This window comes from Brienomyrus brachyistius, unplaced genomic scaffold (genome assembly GCF_023856365.1).
Source record: "Brienomyrus brachyistius isolate T26 unplaced genomic scaffold, BBRACH_0.4 scaffold82, whole genome shotgun sequence".
NCBI lineage: Eukaryota > Metazoa > Chordata > Actinopteri > Osteoglossiformes > Mormyridae > Brienomyrus > Brienomyrus brachyistius.
Window position 1 is genome coordinate 423255 of NW_026042357.1, and position 22821 is coordinate 446075.

Here is a 22821-nt window from a genome sequence, read left to right on the forward strand (position 1 = left end):
AACAGAAGGAGACCCACAAATTGCTGCGTGGAACCCTGGGAAATGTAAAGGTATCCACACCTTTTGCCAGTGCGACCCCCTACTTTCGCCTGTAACCGTGGCTTGCAACACAGTAGGTTTTTGACCAGAGGGGCGGGGAAGGCATGTCGGTGTGTGTGTAAGAGGGGGATCCTTTCTGCTGCAGTCCTGTCGTAAATCACCCTGACCCAAAGAAAAATAGAGGGGGGGGTGTCTCAGCTACCGGCTGCAGAAGCCCCGTCGTTCCGATTGAGTTCACCGACTCCGAGCAGAACTCGGAATGTGCTGTCTGGAAACAGAATCACACAGCGCCTTAACTCGGGCGAGTCGCGGGGGTCGCTTGGGTAACTGCGTCAGACCTCTTCCTCTCCATCTTGGGTGTTTTTTACAGGTAGCCTCACAGCTAACCATTGCTCCTGACCTCGTTCGGGCTAATCCTGCCATAATTTACATGATCCCCCGGGGACTCCTGTGGCGAGTGGGGCAGGATACGGCAGCAGAAATACCAAGCTGCAGATCCACAAAGACGGAAGATGGCAGATGTGACGCTTCTCTTCCCCTGAAGTGCTTCCCGTGTGACTTTGAGTTGTCTGGCCCTTAAGTAATTTGGGCACTGATTCACATTTTGACCAAGTCATTCTGCCCTTAATCACCACTGATTCCAGGTTTCAGAAGCATGTGTGAGCAGTGTGATGGTGTACCGGGTACCAATGTTGTTTCACATCTTCAGGGTCAAGGGTTCGCCTACAGTGAGTGAGCCTGAGTGTGTGTGTCTATTGTGGCAGTCTGTCCAGGATGTTCCATGCTCACCCTAAGTTTACTAGGATAGACATGAGGCTGTCTGTGACCCAGTACTGGTAGATTGTACTGTACCCAGTATTGTAGCCACTTCTACACACGTGTGTAACCGTTTCTACACAACTGGGACAGATGGCGGTTTGCATCAGTTCCCTACTCACTCCCCCTCCTACAGGTTTAACTTCATTTGAGAAGGTCCTGTCTGCTTTCTTAAGCCATTGTTCAATGGGCTCCTGTGTTCCGTCGCCTCCTTAAGTCATTAAAGAGGAACTCTGGGATGTAAGCGATTACCTTTGGCGTCTGTCTGCCCCCCCCAACAGACCTGCTCCTCCCTGGCCAATCACAATTCGCAAGACTATTGGTGACAAACATGGCCAGCCCTAACCTTAAATGCACTACCCTGAAATGTATCTCTTCAGAGGTGATGCAGAGGCTGCTTGCTAACTGTCATGGGGGGGGGGGGGGGGGGGGTTTGAACATCATTTCCTGTAAGCTGTAAGCTGCTTTTCAGCCTCTATGCTTCTATGCGAAACATTTCTTACAACAAAGGTCACAGCAAATTTGAAATCCTGCCAAGCCCCCCCTAATTTCCATAAGATTTCAAAGCACATGCTTCCGCTGTTTTCCAGAACTATCTGGGGTCCTGCACTGCGCAGATGTGATCCTCCAGTCCGGAGAACATCCTGAACAGATCTCTCCAGTGAGAGGGATGGTCCTGCAGAAGGTAGTGCTAACCCTTCTGCGGGAACAGCTGGACCTTAATGCCTTAGCACATCCAGCCCTGTGTACCGTGATTTCACTGCTGGCCAGGAAATACATCGCTCCAGAGCGATATCGATTTTTCTTCTGCCTGTGATGTTTCCCTTGGTGGAACTTCATCCGAATGCATCACCGTGATTGTATCATACGAAATGACGTTTGGGTTTTCTTAGGTCCCAGCTTACAAACGCAGGAAAATAACACGAGGTGTGATTCTGACTGATTTAAACCCAGAGGCTGGAGATGCTCAGAGTGCCCACCCCCCCCCCCCCCACACACACACACAGAAGGACGCCCCCCTCCCACGGAGAAGTGGACAGCAGCAACGACTTCACCTGTGTAGAGATGCAGTTAGGATTGCCGTGCAGCTGAATGAAAGGTGATGGAAATCACACCAAAAGGCGTGTTTGTGTATCCTAGAGTACTCATGAACTCCTACTTTATTTGTACAACTTTTATGATGAGATAGCAGCATGCAGTGTTTTCAGTAGCCCATAAGTCACCCCCTAGCACCTGGCAAACTCTGAGCTCCACTGCGGTGTGTCCTGGGGGCAACAAAGGGGGGCAACTCTGGCCAGACACACTGCCGCGTATGACTGCGAACCGGTCGCACGGGAAGGCGATGCCGAGCAAACCGCAGCACGGACCTGCGAAAGTACGTGGCGTCTTTCATCAGGGCACAAAGAACGCCATTATCTGCAGACATCTCCAGTGGCAAATATCCTGAAATGAACCCTGAAAACCAATCCAGCTGAATCTTACCCTTCCAGACACAAGAGTCCCTCAGCCCTCAGTAAAGAGACATAAAGTAATATGTGTGTGACTGTATGGAGTCAGATTAGCAGATGTAATAACACACGTTTGTGTTTGAAGAAGGGAAATTCTGTCAGCTGCTCCTGATTTAGGGCAAATAAGAAACATACAGTATGTCCTCTGTATAATATCAGACTGATATTTGAAGAAGGTATATTTACGAAGATTAAATATATTTAATCTAAATAAATGGCTTATATAGCTATATACATCTTTTGTTCCTGGATGACTTAGCTAGGTAACACATAGAGCAGCCTGCTGTGACATCGGCATATTCCTTTAGAAGGCTGTGTGATCAGGGGAGGTTATTACTGCTTATCAGCTAAGCTATTATTTATTAGGAAAAGCTTTTAAAGCAACTTAATGTTGAAAAGCTATGTTTTCAATGATGCTTTGAGTCACAGCGCTAACGAGCGGGAAGGTATTTATTTTTAATAGATTGCTGTAAAAGAATGTGCAGTAATGGAGCAAAAACGTAACGAGACAAGATAAGGAGGCGAGGAGCAAGTGGTTGCTACGGTAATCACAGGTTTACAGCCGCGTGGTTAATGCTCGTGACTGCCGAGGCCGCAGGTCGCTTTCTCGCTATTGCTGTATGAAAGGGAAGCTCTGCTCTGGACTGGGTCCATCTCTTTGGGGTCCGGGCCATTTCTCCGCAGTGTGCCAGGTGCTATCGGTGTCTCGGTCACCCACCATGTTTCATCCCCGTTTTGTAAGGTGCGCCTCCCTCTGTCTTCTTCGGTGACCGGATCGCTGTGAAGGACACTGACCTTTTTGCTCCTCCTCAATGGCTGGTCTGTCAGACCTGGATAATGGCAGCAGAGGCCGCAGATGGAGAATCACATCCCTCTATCCTTCTTCTATGAAGACAGACTGAGATGGGAGTCCATCTCAGGCAGCACAGGGTGGGGGTACACTGGATGGCAGGCCAGTCCCTCACAGGACCCGTTAATTTCCACCCATGGCCACGAGTCCTAGTATTTAAACTAATATTGAAGTAGCCATTTGGCTGAACAGCATCCAGACCTGTTAGAATCTTATATACCTGGATTATGTCCCCCCTTAATCTCCTTTGCTTGAGGCTAAACAGATTCAACTCAGCTAACCTCCTCATAAGACATTCCTCTAAGACCTGGAATCATTCTTGTCACCCTACGTTGAACACTTTCCAAGGCAGCAATGTCATTCTTAAGGTATGATGACCAAACCTGCACACAATATTCTAGGTGGGGTCTTACCAAGGAATTATATAATCGTATCATCACCTCCCTTGATTTAAACTCCACACACCTAGAAATGTAACCCAACATCCTATTAGCCTTTTTAATTGCTTTCCCACACTGGCGAGAGTGAGACATGGAAGCATCAACATACACACCGAGGTCTTTCTCATAATCAGCTCCCTATATTTCAGTGGAACCCATAAAATATCTGTACTTTATATTTCTTCTCCCTGCATAGATTATTTTATATTTATCTACATTAAATTTCATCTGCCAGGTATCAGCTCAGTCGCTAATTAAATCTCGTTGTAGCCTCTGTTTTGCTAGTTTGGTATCTGCTACTCTACCCACCTTGGTGTCATTTGTAAATTTAAGCAGTTTACTGTATGTATTAGTGTGAATATCATTAATGTAAATGAGGAACAATAGTGGTCCTGAAATTGAACCCTGCGGTACCCCACTATGAACGCAGGCCCACTGTGACATTGTGCCTGTAATAACTACCCGCTGCTTCCTGTCTGTTAGTCAGATTTCGACCCAAGCTGCCACAGTTCCTAAAATCCCTGCAGCTGTGAGCTTAAGCCAGGGCTGTTTGTGGGGGACAACATCAAAGGCCTTCTGGAAAACTAAGTAGATCACATCTTAGGCCTTTTTGTGATCACCTGATGTCAAGCTCTGAAATACTGAGAAGGAAACTGATCAGGGGCTATTTTTAATATTAGGCCATAGTGACATTGACCATGAGCAGCCTCACTGCAGGTGTGAGGGTCAGGCCAGTGCAAGATTGGGCTCCTCATGGCCCAAATCCAGACCAGCTCCTCCACCTGGCCCTTCACCCTCTGGGAACTAGGAGCTGGTGCTTGCAGTTATCTATGTCTTGGCTGCAATGTGGTTTTGTGTTCTGGGTCAACAGAGAAAAGCCAGCCAGTATGATTTAGGCTTTTTTCATTATCATTTCTTTGCAATCCATACTGGACCATGTGCACTTACACAGCAAGCCCTTCTACTGTGCTGGCCTACTGCACTTAAACGGACGGACCACTCAGGGTAGCTCAAAAACTGCTGCCCTATAATCCCCTATGTCATTGTTTTAATACATTAATCTTCTCAACCAATGCATTATGGGTAGGCCTAAAAGAGCAGCAACTCTTCTGTGAGTTTCAATAAAAAGTAGGGGCTGGGTGGTGGGGGGTAGGGGGGGTTGGCAACCTTAAAACTTGAGGAATCTTTTAAAGTCATGTTTGCTACATACCCTTTCTCCAGGTCCAGGAGAGGTCCACTCAGATTTTTTTAAGGCAAAGGATTATGGTATACCATCTGTGCTTTTAATTGATTTTGCCCTCAAGCTAAGTAAAAATGCGTACCATCTGAAGGAGGGAGCAAGCTGTTTCACGTACAGGAAGGAGACCCATAACCTCTGTATTTCCAGATTGCCTATGGTTAACTATCTGCAAACATAAATATTTCATTTAATCCAGTACTGGGTAGCCTGCACAGATTAACATACAGAGAGGCTAGGATATCCATGTTTTCTTGGTTTGTTTTTGTTTTGTTCCCCTCTGTTGGGTCTTGGAAATCCACCAGAGAAGGCTTAGCCATTTCCCCTCTGAATCAGAGGTTTTAAAGGTGCAGATAGTTCTCATACACCCGCCCCCGGAATGAATTGAGATGTAAATAATCGCTGCCATTGTTTATGCATAGCCGGAACAAATCGATACCCTCGTTAGGGCTGTAAGAGTCTTTAATATCTTTGGCTTTCATGTTTCCAGAAGGCTGTGTGGTTTCCTGTCTGGTGTAAGCATAAAAGCCAAAGTGTAAAGCCATCGAGGCGGGAAAGCAAAGGCCGCGGTGATGGCCGATACGGGTCCCCGGCGAATGTTCACACCACGTGTTTCATCTGTCATCCGCAGATATCGACGACTGTCAATCAAATCCATGTCAGAACGGAGGCACCTGCATCGACGAGATTGACTCCTTCGTCTGCTTGTGCCTGCCCAGTTACGGAGGAGCCACGTGTGAGAAAGGTAAGCAGAGGGCGAGAGTCGCCCTTGGGCACCCAAGGAGGGTACATTCTATTTATATGGCAGACACTTTTATCCAAAGCGACATATATTGTTTTTGGAGAAATCAGGGTCTGGAGCAGCTGGGAGTTAAAGGCATTCAGGGGAGACAAAAGAGGGGCAGTTTGGATGATTCCAAGGACCCCTGAGTCACAGAGGCATGTGTAGCCAAACCCTTTAGCACGTACACATAATGGTCGTAATCACGCCTTTGTGTTGTAATGAATAATAAAGTGTTTTTTGATTAGATATATTAGCTATAACCCCTTTAACAGTCCTACTACATGAAATGGCTTAAGTTAGCACTCGCTACATCGGTTTAATTTAGTCCCGCCTTGAAAGTTGTCTGAGCCAATGAATACAAGTGTGGGTGGGGTTACATATGTGGCCCCGCCCCATGTGTGGCCTCGCCGCATTCCCCAAATTGCAGCTGGGCGTACATGGATTGTTTGCAGCTCATGTCCCCCCGCCTGACCGGTGAAGCTGCGGGTCCGTCCGCCCTTTTTCTTCATGGCCATCTGCCGTACTTCCTCTTCCGTCAGCCCAGTCTGACCTGCGAGGCCATCTCTCCCGCACCATGGTGACAGGATAAGGTGACAATAACAAATGCTCCACCGCCAAAATGGGGCAGACTGCAGTATGAAGGAGGTGATCTTTGGGGTACACTCTCCGATTCGAGGCCTCACCTGCCTTCAACGGATCTTCCGTGTCTGCTGGCATGCCTGCAAATGCCGGGAGTTAAATATTGGTTTTAGTGAACGAATGGCTGCATATTTATAGCTGGAAAGGTTGTATGAAAACTATCCGAATACATTACTTGGCCAAAAGTATATGGATACCCCTGTTAATGAAATTGCCTAATTAAGTTACACCCATTGCTGACTCAGTTGTAAAAATAAGCGCATAGTCACAGGATCTCCTGCAGCAGTCATGAGCAGCAGAGATTGTTGTGCAGAGAAGGTTAGTGATGTTCCACTTCTATGACGGCCTTCTACCCATGGGGATGCCCCATCATAGAAGGCCGTCTACCCAACGAGTCATTTCTCCACATTTCTGGTCAACCACAAAGGAAGTGCTTGAAGGTCAAAACATCTGGGAGCAAGTTCAGTTGTGCAGTGGTCGGTCACACAAATTCACAGAAAGGGACCTGATCACCCAACATTGACATCCAACATGAATCATAGCAGATCCCACCAACAAATTCCCAACACCTAATAGGAAGCCTTCCCAGAAGAGTGGAGGCTATGTTAGCAACAATGAGCTGACCAGCTTCATATTAATACCCTTTGTTTCAGAATGACATGTTGGAAAAGCTGAGGTCTGCATAATTTTGGTCATTTAGTGTATATTTTACAGTGTTTGTTTCTTGTAAGATGGTTCCAATTAGGATCTGACATCTGCCAGCCAACGGGTCGGACCTCTAGTTCCGGTCATTTCAGTGCTTGGCTTCTCACTGTGCAGAGCCCTGTGGTGTAGTTTGTTCATCAGGGAATCCCCATCAAACAGCGGCAACATGCTAGCCAGTCAATAAATTCATTTATGCAGTTCTGCGCCATTCCCGTGGGGGCTGGATGCTTCCTTTGTTTCTGGCAGCTTAGTATTTTCTGAACGCCTGCCCAGAACACACAGAGATGCCTTGATGTCCAATTGACGTTCATTTGATTGTGTGACACCCAGGTTCCAGAACGTGTCTCAAACCCGCTCCCCACTGCAAATATCTATGCTCTATACCACCGAGATCCTCTGTCCGAATCCCTCTTAGTTTCACGTCATAAACCATTTTGAAGCAAAGACGCCCAGTCCCACACAAAATACGAGCTGCGGATCTCCCACCCCCCCAAAAATCCCAAAAACAGTGTTTCGAAAGCTCAGTTTTGAACTTGGCAATTAAATCTAAATCTTTCCCCTTCTCAGAAGAACATCGTGACCCCAAATCCACCACATCCTTTATGTGCTCTTCTTCCAAATTACCGCCCTGGATTGGTGCAGCAGAGAGATCATGTGGCAAACAAAGGCAACTTTTCTTTACTTTATATATATATATCAAAGCCAGCAAGCCTCTGTCCTTTGGCTGACCCTTGGCACTGACTGAGCTGACGTGCCGTGCACAGAAAGCCGTCACGATCACCACAGCTAATTCTTAGGGGCTCTAGATCAGCTTCCCTGGGCCTGTATCTGGCAGACTGACCCCCCGGGGTGAGGGAACACCCTGCATGGGCTGCAGTTATCTTACCCATACAGGGATTTTGGGTGCTCCTGAACACTTAAGGGCCTTGCTTATGCGCCCAATGTTTTAAATCACTGCCAATTATGGGATTTGAACCAGCAACCTTCCAATCACAGGCAGTGTCCTAACCCGCTGAGCCACCCACCACCTCAAATGGATTTAAATGATCCGCATTGACTTTTCCCGCTAAGACTTCAGACGCTTGGCTTCTCCATCCATATGGGGTCATGCAGCATTTCCCACAACTACTTCAGTAAAGAAGAAACTGCCACCCTTACGTAACGCACTTGCACATCTGTTTCTCCCACAGGGCTCCTAATGAGGGCTGAGCCGCCACATAAATTAGTGACACCCCCTATGTGCTTGTCGGTGGTAGTGTTGTATCGCCGGGTGACTTTGGTGCGGCTTGAGGGGACGACACCAGCTGGGAGTGTGTGTGGGGGGGGGCAGACCTGGCAGGAGGTCAGGGGCGGCCCTCCTCTGGGCAGCCAGCCCTGCCTCTCCGGTTAGCGGGCCCAGTTCCTGGCCTGGCACCTACCCCAGACGCCTTTAGCTTGGCAGGACTCTCCCACTGCCTCCTTGGAGCTGGAATGGCGTCGACCCTGTCAGCTCAAATCGGCCTTAACGAGCGGTGTGGCATTTCAATCAGGAAGGAGACGAGGCTCCCGGTGCGAATGCCAACCGCCCACCTCCTCTGTCACCTCCCCTCCTCTCTCCTTTCCTCTATCAGTTACAGGTGTCCTTTGTTCTCAGTCAGACATCTGCCACCACGGTGCATGTCTTTCCTCCGTTCCACTGTAGAAGGTTCTGGAAACGGGGGGGGGTGGTGGGGTTTCCTAGGCAATGAGACGGGCGAGGCAGACAAACCCATTAGTCATAAATAATCCTTTCTGATTGGATTTTCTGCCATGTCTACCAAAGTCTGTGTCCTTGCCACAAATGAGTAACAGACCTATATTTTTGCCTCCCTAAATGAATTCAAGAAATGTGATATTCTGGTCACTGATTTATTCAACAGCAGAGAGATTAATTATTGGCGGTGCAAAGATGTCATCTCAGAGATCCCGTGGAAATGAGGTCTGAAAAGTACAGAAAAATATATATTAAAACTGCATCTTGCTATGTATTAAATGAGCCAGTTATGTACTTGTTAAAAATGTTTACTTCTCCTCAAATTCAACCTTTACAAAAAGCTGCACCAAGCATCCATCCTCTGAATACTTATCCAGTGCTGGGTCACACAAAGCCTGTGGCTCTTGGATGTGAAGGAGCTTCGGGTAAAAATAAGAGGCGATTAGAGTCATTCCGAGGATGGGGTGGGGGGGGGTTTGCTTCTCTGCCAATCATCCTCACTGCCCCAACGTCTCAATTGCTCAGGTCTGTCCTGCACACTTGCTCTCTGTAAACATTGACAGCTTGAGTAGCTTATGAAGGGCTGGATGTTAGAGTGAGCGCCATGGTAACTGGAATGTTATTGTTTAAACCTCCCCGCCCACTCAGACAGCGCAAGTCTATCCCCACGCAGACACTGCGAATGAGTAGGATTTTTGGCTGTGGGGGCGCTTTCCCATGGTGCACCCTGCCACCATCTTGGCCCAGTGCCAGCGCTTGGGCAGCAGCAATCATGAAGAAGATAGACTTGAGTCCAAAGGGTCGTAGGTTGAGGTCCCGCTCAGGAGAGCCACTGCAAATGACCTTGAAGTCGGCGCTGAAGGTCATTTCACACTGAACGCGGCAGCAGGAACTTGTGAAATATTCAGATGCGAATTTGATGGACCAAAAAACGCTCGCACCAAACACGATGCAAAATTTTCATGACTGATCGAGAAAAGTTGGCGCGCTGAAAGAAATCGTCAAACCACGAACAATCACTGGAAGCACTGGCACGTTTTTTGTGTTTCTTTTCAGCAAACGCATGAAAAGAAAAAGGCAAATATTAAATACATCTAATTTAAAAAAAAGCTTAAACCTTTCAGAGTCCGTTCCAGACAGTCAAAAAGAGCTTTTTGTGTATCAATATATTATCAGTTAAATGAGTACAGGAGGATAGACTAGAACGCGGATTTGCCGGTGCTTCTGCATCAGCAAAATTAATATTAACAACATAGTAGCAACATCACCAATAATCAGTTAATTAAATTCAGGAATAGAGAAAACGGAGCTTATTGATTTTTTTAAAAAGGATTTTTCTTAGATATCGATTGTATACAAATATGTCTATAAATCAATCAAAAAAAAAATTATAAATCACCAGAAAAGCTTAACATGACCCTTGTCATCCGCCAAGACGGAGCAGTACGGATGCTTTCGATCTGCATTTTGAGAAGCATTGTTGAGAAGTTGCCCAGACACTATAGGAAAATGGAAGGATCAATCCACAGGCAAATGCCCACCCCCCCATTTGGCAGTTATTACTTATCGTCGGGACCTTCACTGAGTTTCCCTGTCTGCAATCCCGACACTGGATCGAAGAGAAAACCTGTGGTATCACCCATCATTACAGGCGAGTGTTGGAAACCAAATGGACGGCTTCCTTGCTGTTAGAAAAACAAACTGATCACATGTGTAGAAGCGGACATCCTATTGGTTGTTTGTTTAATTAATGTATCTGAAACCTGCAGAAATCGAGTCCCGTCTGAATAAAAAAAAAAAAAATGGAGGGTCATGATAACGCAAATTTGTCAGACTTGGTGTGAAAGGCTTTGAAAAAACATGTTTGTTTCATAATGATGTCCAGTCTTTTCGGACTGAAAGGGCATTAAAACGGGGCCTCTTTAGATAGCGTGTAGCCTTGTGTTGCATCATGGCGTGTGTGTGTGTGTGTGTGGATTAGGTTTGTATTAGATTGTTTTTTGTAACCTGATTTTGTGACATTGTGGGGACCATTTTGTAGGGACCACAAAGATCTGTGAATGCAACCAAAAAAGTAAAAATGCTAAAAGCCTCGTATTTCCTTTGGTCACTTATGGTTAAGGTTTGGGCTGGGTGGGGGTTATGGTCGTCATGTTGGGATTAGAGTTTCCCCCATAGAAATGAATGGAGAGTCCCCACAAAGATACAATTACAAACCTGTGTGTGTGTGTGTTACATGTAGCCAGACTTTGGCGTGTCTGTGTCTGTGATCAGCTCGTCTGCTCAGCTCCACTGCGCCCCCCAGTGCGCTCCAGATTTTTGCCTAATAAATATCAGCAATTTAACAGCTCCGTCTGTTCCCCCCAAGGACAAAGGGGGAGGGGCCCTCAGAAACCCTAACGGATATGAGACCCGCAGTTGGTTGCTGGCTGGCACATTGTAGCTGCTGGCTGCCCTCTTCTGTATCCGATGGGACCCCTCCATGCCCCCCGAGTTCGATTCCATGCTTGATGTACATCTCCACTCCCCACCGCGCCATGCAGGGAGGTGGGAAATTGCTGTGAAGCACCCAGGAGTCACCGGGTCACCCATGACAACCTGCCCCCCCGCGCCAATCACACAACCCCGCAGTACCCTGCGTGATAGACGGGGTGGCATTAAACAGCAATTCCCCCCAAATACAACATTACCCTAAGCACCAGATGATTTTATACATATTCACAGGAAATCAGGGAAAACACACATGAAAGACCCCCCCCCCAAATCACTGAGGGTGGCTCTTTTCATCTGTCGTGCAGGCTGAAGGTTAACCGGAGTGTAACCGGTGTGTGGACCGGCTGCCGCAGGCTGTGATCTATGGGTCAGTCAGTAACCGTTTCCATAGCAAGGTGTGGAGCCCACCCCCCCATCTGTGGCCAATCCGCACCTCGCCGGGGTGTGGAGGGGGGGACAGGGGTTGTCACCAGCGGCTTCCCTCATCTGCCTTAAAGCCCCTCTGTTGATGCTGGAGGCTCAGAGTGCACAGCAGGCGTCTCAGTGCAGAGCGGGCAGGGCAGGGAGAAACCCCAATATCCCATTGGTGGGCAGATCTGAACATCCCATTGGCCGGCAGGCCGCCTCCCATTCTCCCAGCATGCCCCAGTCTCTCTCCTGACAGGCAGCTCCTGGGCAGCTTCTCCTCTCCGTCTCTGCTCTCCTGCTGCTTCCTCTCCTCTCATCCTCCGCCACTGATCGCTTCCCTCCTCCTCCATCTTACCCTGCTGCTTTACTCTGCGTCTCTCTCTCTCTCTGCCCTCCACCCACACCAGCACCCCCCCTCCCTCCTCATGCTTAGCGAGGGCCCCAGCTGGCCCAGTTTGCACTGGCCAATTTATTTGTGTCGCTTCAGATTTTCGGGGCGCGAGGAAAGCTCCAGTTTGGCCAGATAGCGGATGAGGAGCGTGGCTGCACTCACAGATAACGGGACCCCCACCCCAAGAAGTGTGTGTGTGCGTAGGGGGGGGGGGACTCCACTAGCTCTGAGACTCAGCTCAGATGCACCAGGATGCCAGAGGGGGGGGTGCTCTGTTTGACGGGGATTTTGACGGGGCTTAATTAGCGCCGTGGCAGAGTGGCGGGTGCCATTGCGGCGGATTGTTGTCGTGTGAGCGGATTAAAACGCGTCTCGTACAGTAAAGCTCCCTCTCATCATTCCGGCAGAGTCATACGGCCGAGGGGAACTGACACTGCAGTACATGGGCACATGATCCGGGTCGGGAGCAGGATCAAGGTGTACGGCGGTGTCAGTGATTCCTTACCCATAATTCCACTCTCTCTCTTCACAGATACAGAGGGCTGCGAACACAACTGGAGGAAGTTTCACGGCCACTGTTACCGTGCCTTCAGCCACCGGCACACCTGGGAGGATGCCGAGAAGGACTGCCGGGAACACCGCGGCCATCTGGTCAGCATCCACTCATCGGAAGAGCAGGACTTCGTCAATGGTGAGTCGCCTGCAGGGGGCGCCATAGCGCACTACACGCCACCACTGCCTGAAACCCGGCCAAGGAGAGCACAGAGGCGACCGCTGCTAAAAGAAGCCACAAATCTCCATTGTCTTCACAGGAATGGGTTGCTGGCGGTGGAGATGGCTTGTTTAACTAAGAGTGAGACAAATTAGCCCATGAAGAACACTGTCCCTGTAACTTCCTCTCAGTTTAATACAAAGGAAAAACCACAGACTCTAAATAATCGTTAGGAATTGAAACAGGACTCCAAGCACCTTTAAGAAGGTTTAAATCCCCCATCTTTTATCTGGCTCTTCTGCTTTCCACACATCTTCCTCTTATATTTTTATATAGTTTTTATTTTTTTTCCCCCTCACAGCTACCATGGAAATACTTTTCCCCCACTTGTGGTGTTTCACTGAGATGGCAGAAAGAGTCACATAAAAGACAGCGGCGTTTACAAAAGCATGTCTTAACGGTGAGCACGCAGGTGACCGCCATCGTGTTATCCAGCAGTGAAATTCAGGGGGAGGTCCTTCGGGTCTTACGAACTCTTGAAAAGCAGCTGAACATTTGTAAGAGTCCTTTTTTTTCTCCTGAATAAGTGTGTTTAATTGCCTTGAAAATGGCTGTCTTTTCCCCTGCGATAAGTGGATCAGTGCCATTAGGCAGATTAATTTGCTCCATAATGATGTTAATTGTTTACATGCTGATTGTGATTCTATTTAACTCCATGCAGAACTCGCACAAATGCCTTATAAAGATGGAAGATAGATTTATTTGTCTTTGCAAAATTTATAAGTTATGATGGCTTGATGTAATGGCAGATATCAGACAAGCTGGAAACGATTCGCATTTAATGACTCGAGTGCATTAAATGACGCATGTAAGAATGCAGAATTTTTTTTTTTTGCGCTTCATTTCCGAAGTTCAGTTGCATCATTTCAGCCTTGTAATACTTCATATTCATATTCAGAAAGATCAAATGCCAGTTTTGTGCTTCAAACCAAAGGGGTAGTTCGGTCGCTGACCTAGCTCGGAGCTGGTTTCTCGATTTGCGTTCAGGACACAATGAAAACCAGACACCCTCATCCCTCTACCCTGTTCATGCTCTAAGTGCTAATGCTCTCCCAGCATGCACTTTTCACACCCCCGCCGGCTGACGCGGCGATGACCTCCCCTGCCCTAGCCTACGGCCATCTTGATGCGACAGCCTTCCCTGTGACCTTTGACCTCTCCTCCTCACCGACGTCTCTCATCTCCCATAGACCTGAGCCACGAGAACACCTGGATTGGCCTGAATGACCGCACCGTGGAGGATGACTTCCAGTGGACGGACAACATGGCTCTGGTATGTCCACGCTGCCTCCTGCAGGACACGACGCAGCCCCTGTCCTCGCCTCTAGATGGTGTGACGTGTCTCTTTTGCCAAGACTGGCTGGTCAGAACCCCCTAAGGTGACTCACTCGCCATGGCAGATCGGTGCGAGAGCCCTTTAGCGCTTCAGTGCATCTTAAACAAGTGAGTTTTCAGCATTTGAGTGCTTCTGAATGTCGTCCTCTGGCCTCCCACAGCTCTGTTCCACCCATACAGACCGGATTTTACATGTCAGCTGATTATAAAACCCTTGATAATTTGTCTCAAGCTTGCGACTGCTGGAACAGAACCAATCGGGCTGTCGGAGGGGGGACTTAATCCAGGCAGTGTTACTCCTCTGTTCATCATTTTGGGATTTAGCAGCTGTTACTGGCCTAGACCACTTACAGGGGCTACAGTACAGTACATGAGGCTCTCTGTCATATATACCATCACAGCCAGACTTGTGGTCTGTGATATTGTGGTCTGAGTCCCAGACCCTCATCCTCCACATTAATTACCGGCACATATACATCTTCTCTGCACAGCAATACGAGAACTGGAGGGAGAACCAGCCGGACAACTTCTTCGCGGGTGGCGAGGACTGCGTGGTGATGATCGCCCACGAAAATGGGAAGTGGAACGATGTGCCCTGTAACTACAACCTGCCCTATATCTGCAAGAAGGGCACAGGTGAGGAGGGGTGAGGGGGGGTAAGTAGCAGGCTCCACCTACTCCCGGCTGTGTCCAAAGCACCTTCCCTGGGTCATGTCTGCCAGAAGAAGAGAGCTGAGAAGCGGCGTAAGCAGATCGAAATTCAAAACAAGTTGGAGGTGCCAGTTTCTTTCTGATAAGTGCTTTTATTTCCAGAGCATGAAACCCAGTTTACCTCTGGGGGGCAGTAGAGAGTAGCACAGCATTAGCGAATGAGAATCCTCTTGGGTCCAGCCTTTTGGGGCCGTGTCTGTGAGCGTCCGTCTGTAAACCTAGGTGGCAGGGATTCTCACAGGAAGCCCCTTTTGCTCCTACGGCCTTAAAATAATAGCAGTTTTCATTTGTGTCATCATCTTCAGTGGCTCAGAAAGCTGACTGCATCCAAGGTGTCTGGAGCAGGAGACATTTAAGTTCTGCGTTCCACTGCTTATTTACTGGAAGGTTGGATGTAAGCATCTCTGCCAAGGATGACCCTTACATGGGGAGAACAGCTCCGTAGTGCCACTGGGGGGGGCCACGTTCATCTGCCTGGGCCTTGGCGCAGGACTTGTTGGTGAGGAGAACTTTCTCCTCTGTCTCCCCTTGCTGGAGCCTGCTGACTCCCACGGAACAGCTTTCAGAGGAAGTGCCAACCCCCCCCCCCCCAGCCCCCCACTGCACACTATACACTGCTGTTAAATCCTCCCCCGGGACATCCGTTTGCTAAGCCCAAACCACTAACCACTTTGCTAAGCCACCAGTTACCGTTGCACTCGCCCCCTGTGCTCCCGACCCCTCTCCCTGTATTCCTGATCACACCCCCTGTTCCATTGACCCCGCCCCCAAAACTTCCAGCTCCGCCTTCTGCCCTGGCTCCAGCCGATCTCTGCACCCCGAGTGGTATGGGCTGGAGTCTTGATTGGCTGGTCAACAGGCTGGGCTGTCTTTCAAACCTTTCTGTGTACGAGTGCGTTGCTCGGCTTAATTGCCTGCTGTTCCAACAATGTGTTCAGAAACGGCAAGCTGGATTGCCTGGTGACTCTGGATTGCTGACGCCAGCCTGAGTCGTCGGGAGGCTGATCGCTGATCCCTCTGCACGGCAATAGTCCACAACGGCCTCTTTGATGTTCCTGTGCGCTTAAAACAAGCGAAAAACATGGAATTTTGAGCCACTTGAACCAAAGATGTAAAACTGAAGGAATGACACTGATTCTGCTAAATATGTAAACGTAAATGATTTAAAAGAAATCACTTTCAGGTGCTGTAATCACCTAAGGAGTCCTGGAAGCGTAACTAAGATCAAATTAATCCTCTGACTTGCTCGTCTAGAGAGCTGAGTACAGACACAAAAGTCAGGAGCTGTTACAGTACAGTACAGAAAATGCTGTATACATTCTATAAGCCTTTGAAGTGAAACTCCGTATTATATGCCTGATTCGGAATCTTAAATTATTTATAAAAATATTAGACAGACTAAGGTGAACTTTTGGGTGACTCACGTTGGATTAGCATCTCGGTTGTTGCCAGTGACTCTCACTGCTCTGTTGGTCATCTGTCTCCATCACTGGTGAGGTAGGCGTCCCCCACAAAGGCGCTGAAGGTCTCCACAGGGGTGACAGCATCAACGCAGGTTGCTAGCCAGTAGCTGTCAGCTCTTCCAACGAGCCTGGCACCTCCTCCAAATCAATCCTCTGCTAAATTCCTTCCATTCAGCTTCTTTGTGGGGGGGGGGGGGTCAAATTTATGATTAATTTGATTGTAAATGTGGCATGAAATGTGACTGCAGGATTAATGGCGTTGGGCTCCTGTCCTGATTGGAATAAGGAGGCGGGGCTTTCCGCTCTGAGGCCGCTGAAGGTTTGCAACTCGCCACCCTGGGGACTAATCAGCTATTGTGAAATCCATGATTATCCAGCACGGAATGGACAGCCTTGCCACACAAAGGCTCCTTGGACTCTTTCAAATAGCATTATTTGTCATTACCAAGAGCGCCCTCTAGGGTAAGGAATGCAAACAGCGGACAAGACCTGACACCCCTTATGCTCCATTTATTAATTGTGGTAAATTATATATAATTTGGGGTTGTCTGCACCTGGAAATTTGCTGATGTACTGGGACTACGGATGAGATTTTAAGCTAAGGGGCAGGAGTCCCACCTCCCTGCTGGGTCACTGGAGTAAAACCTTACATATACCCCCTCTCCCCAACATGCCACCTTAATTACTTAATTACTCAATCGTTTTCATTTTTCGATTCATATGAATAATCTGCATATTAAAATCACAGCTCTTTTAGCACTTAATCAGTGAATCAACACTTAAAGTTAGAAGGAAGGACATTTCTAAAAATAGTACTTATTAAAAATTAATTGGGAGTTGTGGACTCAGGGACGGATTACGGACCGGGCCAGCGGGGCCGCTGCCCAGGGGCCCTTGGGGTGCAAGGGGCCCGTGGGGCCCCTAGCCCAAAACAATTTGCAACGCTTATCAACAATGTATTTTCGTTTGTCTATTTTAGAGGGCCTACATTCTTTGATCCTCTGCCTACAAGGGCCCCTGACCCTATAGGGAGGGTGTTTGGCTGCCAAGGGCCCTTGAATTGTGGTGGTTGTGGTGGTGGTGCTGGTGGTGGTGGGGGCCCAGGGACCCACACAACCCATACTCCGTCCCTGTGTGGACTGGTTACGTCTGAGCATTGGAATGGAATGGAGAGGTGTGGGATCAGGCTGGCAGTTTCCATGGGCACCCGTGGTTGATCCTTTGTGCACGTGCATGGAGAATTAACATGAGCGCGGCGCCAACACCAGTGTGCCTGCTTGAAGACTGACACGCTGTTTGGGTCAGTTGGGCAGTGTATGCTGTGTGGTTTCTGCCCAGTTCTGCCGGGCCCATTTGACTGGGTCAGATCTGCTATGATGCATATAAGACCTTAACATCAGAGAGGGCTTCTCAGTGTTCAGTGTCTCAATGTATATAAAGACCATAGTTTCACCACATTGCAAAACAATTTATTCCAAATCCTCATTACCACTTATACAGAGAAACATTTTATGTGTTCTGGTCTAAACTAGTCCTAAGGTAGTTTCTATTAATAGCTTTATTTTTTTAATCAGTGCCAACAGTAACGAAGTTACCGGTAATCAAATTCTTGGTAATGTAATTCTGGCACAGCCATGCACTGGAACACGGCTGCAGACAGCTCACTGACATGCTGCATGAAGCCATTAATGGGACACGGCTCCTGTTCCCCCTTTCCCAGTGCTGTGCGGAGCGCCTCCTACTGTGGACAATGCATTCCTGATTGGCCGGAAGCGGCCCCACTACGACATCCACTCGGTGGTGCGTTACCAGTGCGCCGACGGCTTCCTCCAGCGCCACGTGCCCACGGCCAAGTGCCGCGCCAATGGGAAGTGGGACCGGCCCAAGATCATCTGCACGAAGCGTGAGTGGACACCGGGGGGGGGGAGGGATCCCCTTTGGCTCTTTTACGTGGCTGAATGTTTCACTGGAGACATTCAGGTTAAGTGCCTTTCTCAGGTCAGAACCACAAGGCTTCACTGTTACCTTCCCTGTCCTTAACCACTACGCCACCTGCCTGTCAATTAGACCATTACGGAATGTTGTTTTTTTTTCTTTTGCAATAATCATCAGATGTTTTACCCCTGAATACCTATAGGGGGTGCTCAAGTGAGAGTACCATGAGTACAAGGTCTTCACAGCACTTCATCTGGGGAACCTTCTGGTCCCAAGACCAGCTTCCAGACACTTCCTGGGAACGTACTTAGCAACTGATTTCCATAACCATCTACTATAGGGTTACAGTAGGCCAGGAACCTACCCCAGTGTGCACCCTGGATGGGTCACCAGTCCATCGCAGGAAACGCACTCATAGGACAATATAGGGACACCTGTTCAGCAGATCTGCATGCTTTTTCTGTAGTGCAGAAAAAAGTTGCAATGACTACAGCTGGTATATACAGAGATCTTGGATGAGAAACAGTTACAAAGCAGTGAAGTGGTGTGTGTGTCCTACAGGATGTGGTTTGGATGCCACTAAAGCTCACGTAGGCCGTATTATAAAGCCGAGTCTCAGGACAGAGTGCTTAGTGGTGAAAACTATTTCAGTGCTTTTATTCAGTTCATTGCCGCTCTAATCATGAATGGCTTCCTGGCCATCAGGGTGGGTAACAGTAAGTGTCAGTAATGATGACAGTAAAACTTTGACGGTGTGGGGAACTCCTAGGGCCTGTGGATTGCATTAGGGACCCGGACATGTCTCAGGCACAGAAAGGGTCCCACTGCGCAGGTGCTGCGATGGACGGCGAGCTAAGAGTCGTCATCTCCATCATCAGATTGTAGAGGAAATGGGTTCATGCAACTAGTGAAGGTGGACCATCCAAATCAGATGTTTCAGTCCCGCCTTCTGGTCCATCTCTGATGCTTAGTCATAAACTGCATGGGTTCTGGAGGCCCTCAGCCAGCAAGGAATGGTGCCGAGGGGCTAAGTCAGCCACTGCCCCTTGGTTTGCTTGGGAGCGCCATCAACGGGCTCTGTCAGGGAGTGCACCCGTTTATATGCCGAGCCCAAACCCAACATCGGGGTCCCACCAGCCAGGTCTCATGCTTCAGGGCCCGTTCCCCTGTGATTGGCTCCCATCACCCCCGACACGGGCCACAGAAAACCAAGGTTGCCCCATTGAACAGCACCAGACGTAAAAGCCACCTTCATCAGCATTTTACAAGACTTTAAAACAACTCGAAGTACCACTGGGGGATTGTGAGAAAGAACAAAACAAACAAGAGCAATCAAGACGAGCTGGGACCGAGGCCGGGTGCTCGCTACCAGCTGTTCCTCTTGTAAACTCCTTCTTCATCCGTCGTCTTTTTCAGCTCGGCGATCCCACCGCTACCGGCGCCATCACCACAAGTCCCGGCACGAGCGGCGGAAGCACAGGAAGCATGGCGCCGGCGGTCACCACGGTGACGAGGACGGCCGCGGTCACTATTAAACGGAAGTGCCCCGCCGCCTGCCGCGCTGGCCCAGAGCCCCAGCTTCTCCCCCTCCCCACCCTGGCCCCGCCTCTCGGGGTCAAGCTGCCACTTCAGCTCGACCGGGAGGCTTGAGAGGGGACCGCCAGGCCTGCAGGGGACTATAGCAAGCCTTTCCTCCGCCCTCATCCTCATTTTTCCCTTCCCCATTCCGTCTCAGACTTTAAAGAATCCGTCCCCTTTACCCTCTCGATTATTCCAGATCGTTCCTCCCTTTTTCTAAGGCCGCTGTTCGTCTTTAATATTCATTTTACGGTAGAGGATGGAATTTAGTAAACAGCTAGTTGTAAATACTGTATCCTTCTCAGAGGTGCAGCATTCAGGTCCAGAAAGTATAAATCCAGACCAAGGTTTTGTTCCAACCAACCAGTTAAATACCCTGCGAATGTGACTCTTTAGGCTCAGCTGGTTGGTTGAAACAAAACCTTGGTCTGGATTTGTACTTCCGGGACCTGAACTTTCCACCCCTGATATTTCTTCACATGTGCAGAGTGTCAGGCCAGAGAGCTGAGGCAGGCGTGCGTTTGCACGCTCGTGGCCCTTTAGCACTGACTTAATTTCTTTCTGGACATCGGTGTGGCCCTTAAAGTGACGGTTTTTGCTTTGCTTATTTTAAAGATGGACGTCTCATCGCGATTCAACCCAGAGGGTGTTTTTTTTTTTGTATCTCATATCGCTTTTAAACCTCCCCTGTTCTCTTCAAGAAGAGTAGTCGTACATACTAGATCTCTCAATTCGCTGCTGTATCTTTGCATCGCAAAGCGTAATACTCAGACACCAGTAAGAATGTGGATTAGTGAAAGTATCCAATCTGAGATCTTTAACAGCAGCGTCGGGTCTATTCGCTTGGGTTCGGCTATGGGAATGAAGCGATCTCATGCATGGGAGACCTTTCACCGCAGCCCCGCTGAGGACCCCATGGAAGGTGAAGGCAGTGTGGAGCAGAAGGATGAAGGGTGGAACAGTGTGAGGCATCACAGAGAGGGCAGCTGGGGGGGGGGGGGAATGGGCACATGTATCTGAGACGTGGTGGGGGCCATGGTCTGAAGCTCTACAGAAGGGCTTGACCGCTTTGGACAAGTAAAGTACGCATGGATAGAGGGAGCTTCAGGTTCTGCGTAACCTCTCCATGAAACCTGCCTTCCTGACATCAAGCCGGAATTACCGGTTCAGCCCCTTTCCAAGCCATCCAGGGTCTTTCTGCTGCCTCTGTGCCTCATGGAATAATGGGGAATCAGGCTGAACGTCTGCACAGTCAATCTTAATACAGCCCGTTCAATAATTTATACGCTGTATCTCTGCAGCATCTGTCACTCAGAGCAATAAGAAGCTGTTTCTACCTGTATTTCTGATATTTGTATTTCCCAGATTTTATATAGTGACATCACAATGGCCGCAGCGTGATTGATTCCTGCGGGGTACAATTCAGCCGGCAGGCTTAGGTTCCACCTGTCAGTCATCAGCACGGAAACGCTGCCACTGAAAAGAATTAGCCAGAAGGCGAATCGGGGGGGACTTACAGGGGCTCTGCAGCCAGACCAGAGAGCGATCGATCTCTCAGGTGCAAATTTGGCGCGGATCTTCATAGCCAGATTGTTGGCAGATGACTCTGAGACGCATCGTTGCTATTAAAAGTGACTCAGCATCCCTTATGTGCTCCCCCTCACACCCACCCTCCCACCACAGGCATTTTCAGACTCCCCAGTTGAGGTCTCAAAAGGCAGACAAGCGGCCTCAGACGAGACAGTCTGATTGCACACTCTGATTATGAAGATGAAGCACTAAATAGGAGCTGCTCTTAGCCCTGGGGCGAGACTTCAAAAGCCAGCTGCGGCTTTCCTAGCGGCATGGCTTTCATCCCGCTTTGCGCCGCCCGCTCGCCGCGCCGCCATTCACAGTTCGTTCACGAGCCGCGAGAGAGCCAGCTCCTTAACGATTCTGCTTTGACGCTCACCACTGTCTTCATCCCTTCCTTTATCGGCCGTGAGTGTCTCAGATGTGTCGCCGGGGCGTGTGTTTTAGTGGTAAGACTGGATTTACAGCACAGCTCCGTCGCAAGCGTAATTACCGCCAGCGATGGGCGAGAGCTGTTGGCCTAATATGATCCTATAGGGGTTGATCCCTGCCCACACCATCGTAAAAATAAATGATTAATGTTCGGAAGCAGAAGAAGGAAACTTTTGGCCTGCTGTCAGCGCTAGTAGGCGACACAGGTGTGGGAAAATAGGACAGGGATGTGGCAAGTAGTCACGAGAGCCCGGCGAGACACCATTCCCTCTGTTTAATATAGGCTTTTCACGAGTACCGTAGATCCATCAATGACTACAGCAGAGCTCCTTGGTTTTTTCTGGGTTATGAACGTGGCAGGACCCGATGAGCACGGCTCCCATGTGAGCTAACAGCTAAGCTAGCGGCAGGCTGAGCTGTGTCACCTGCCACTGCAGCAGTGATCGGCATCCCCAACAGCCCCCGGCTGGCATATGGGGGGGGGGGGGGGGGTTCCTGGCGAGGGACATGTGGCCGTCACATATCCGCAGGTTAACGGGTGCTGTGCTGTCTCTGTCATCCATGTGACCTCGTTTACCGGGGACAATGTGGGACAGCATGGTTTCACTGGCCGATCACGACCGGGATTGGCTACCTCAGCTGCCCACCGGATGGAGCAATCCATGTGGCATCCCTCTCCTCAGCGGTCTGAGGAGAGCCAGTCAGGCCCAGAATGGCGGATAATCAGAACTGCAGCAAAACTGAACCTCGCATTGGGCACAGCCAAGCTGCCCCCCCCCCCCCCCCATGTGCTAGGGCTCTGATCCACTCTCCATTGCGCTCTCATTAGTAGCAGCCTTCTGTCCCAGCTGTGACTCAGACGACCAAAAGAAAAGCCCCAGAGTGTGATGATATGGGGGGGGGTAGGTTTAAGGATCTCTGTAGGGGCCTATGCGAAGTCTGCCTGCTGAGCCCAGAATTTAAGGGCAGTGTTTCCCTTCT

At 49.3% G+C, this 22821-nt stretch overlaps 1 protein-coding gene across 1 annotated transcript in view; it reads left to right on the forward strand.

The window, feature by feature from the left end:
- Positions 1–20108, forward strand: part of LOC125726981 (neurocan core protein-like) — a 75474-nt gene extending 55366 nt beyond the window's left edge. The window contains exons 11-16 of the mRNA XM_049003534.1: positions 5522–5635; positions 12575–12733; positions 14005–14087; positions 14641–14785; positions 18044–18226; positions 19675–20108. Of these exons, the coding sequence (XP_048859491.1) occupies positions 5522–5635; positions 12575–12733; positions 14005–14087; positions 14641–14785; positions 18044–18226; positions 19675–19793 (803 nt within the window). The 3' untranslated portion in view covers positions 19794–20108. The remainder of the gene's footprint in view (positions 1–5521; positions 5636–12574; positions 12734–14004; positions 14088–14640; positions 14786–18043; positions 18227–19674) is intronic.
- The last annotated feature ends 2713 nt before the right edge of the window (positions 20109–22821 follow it).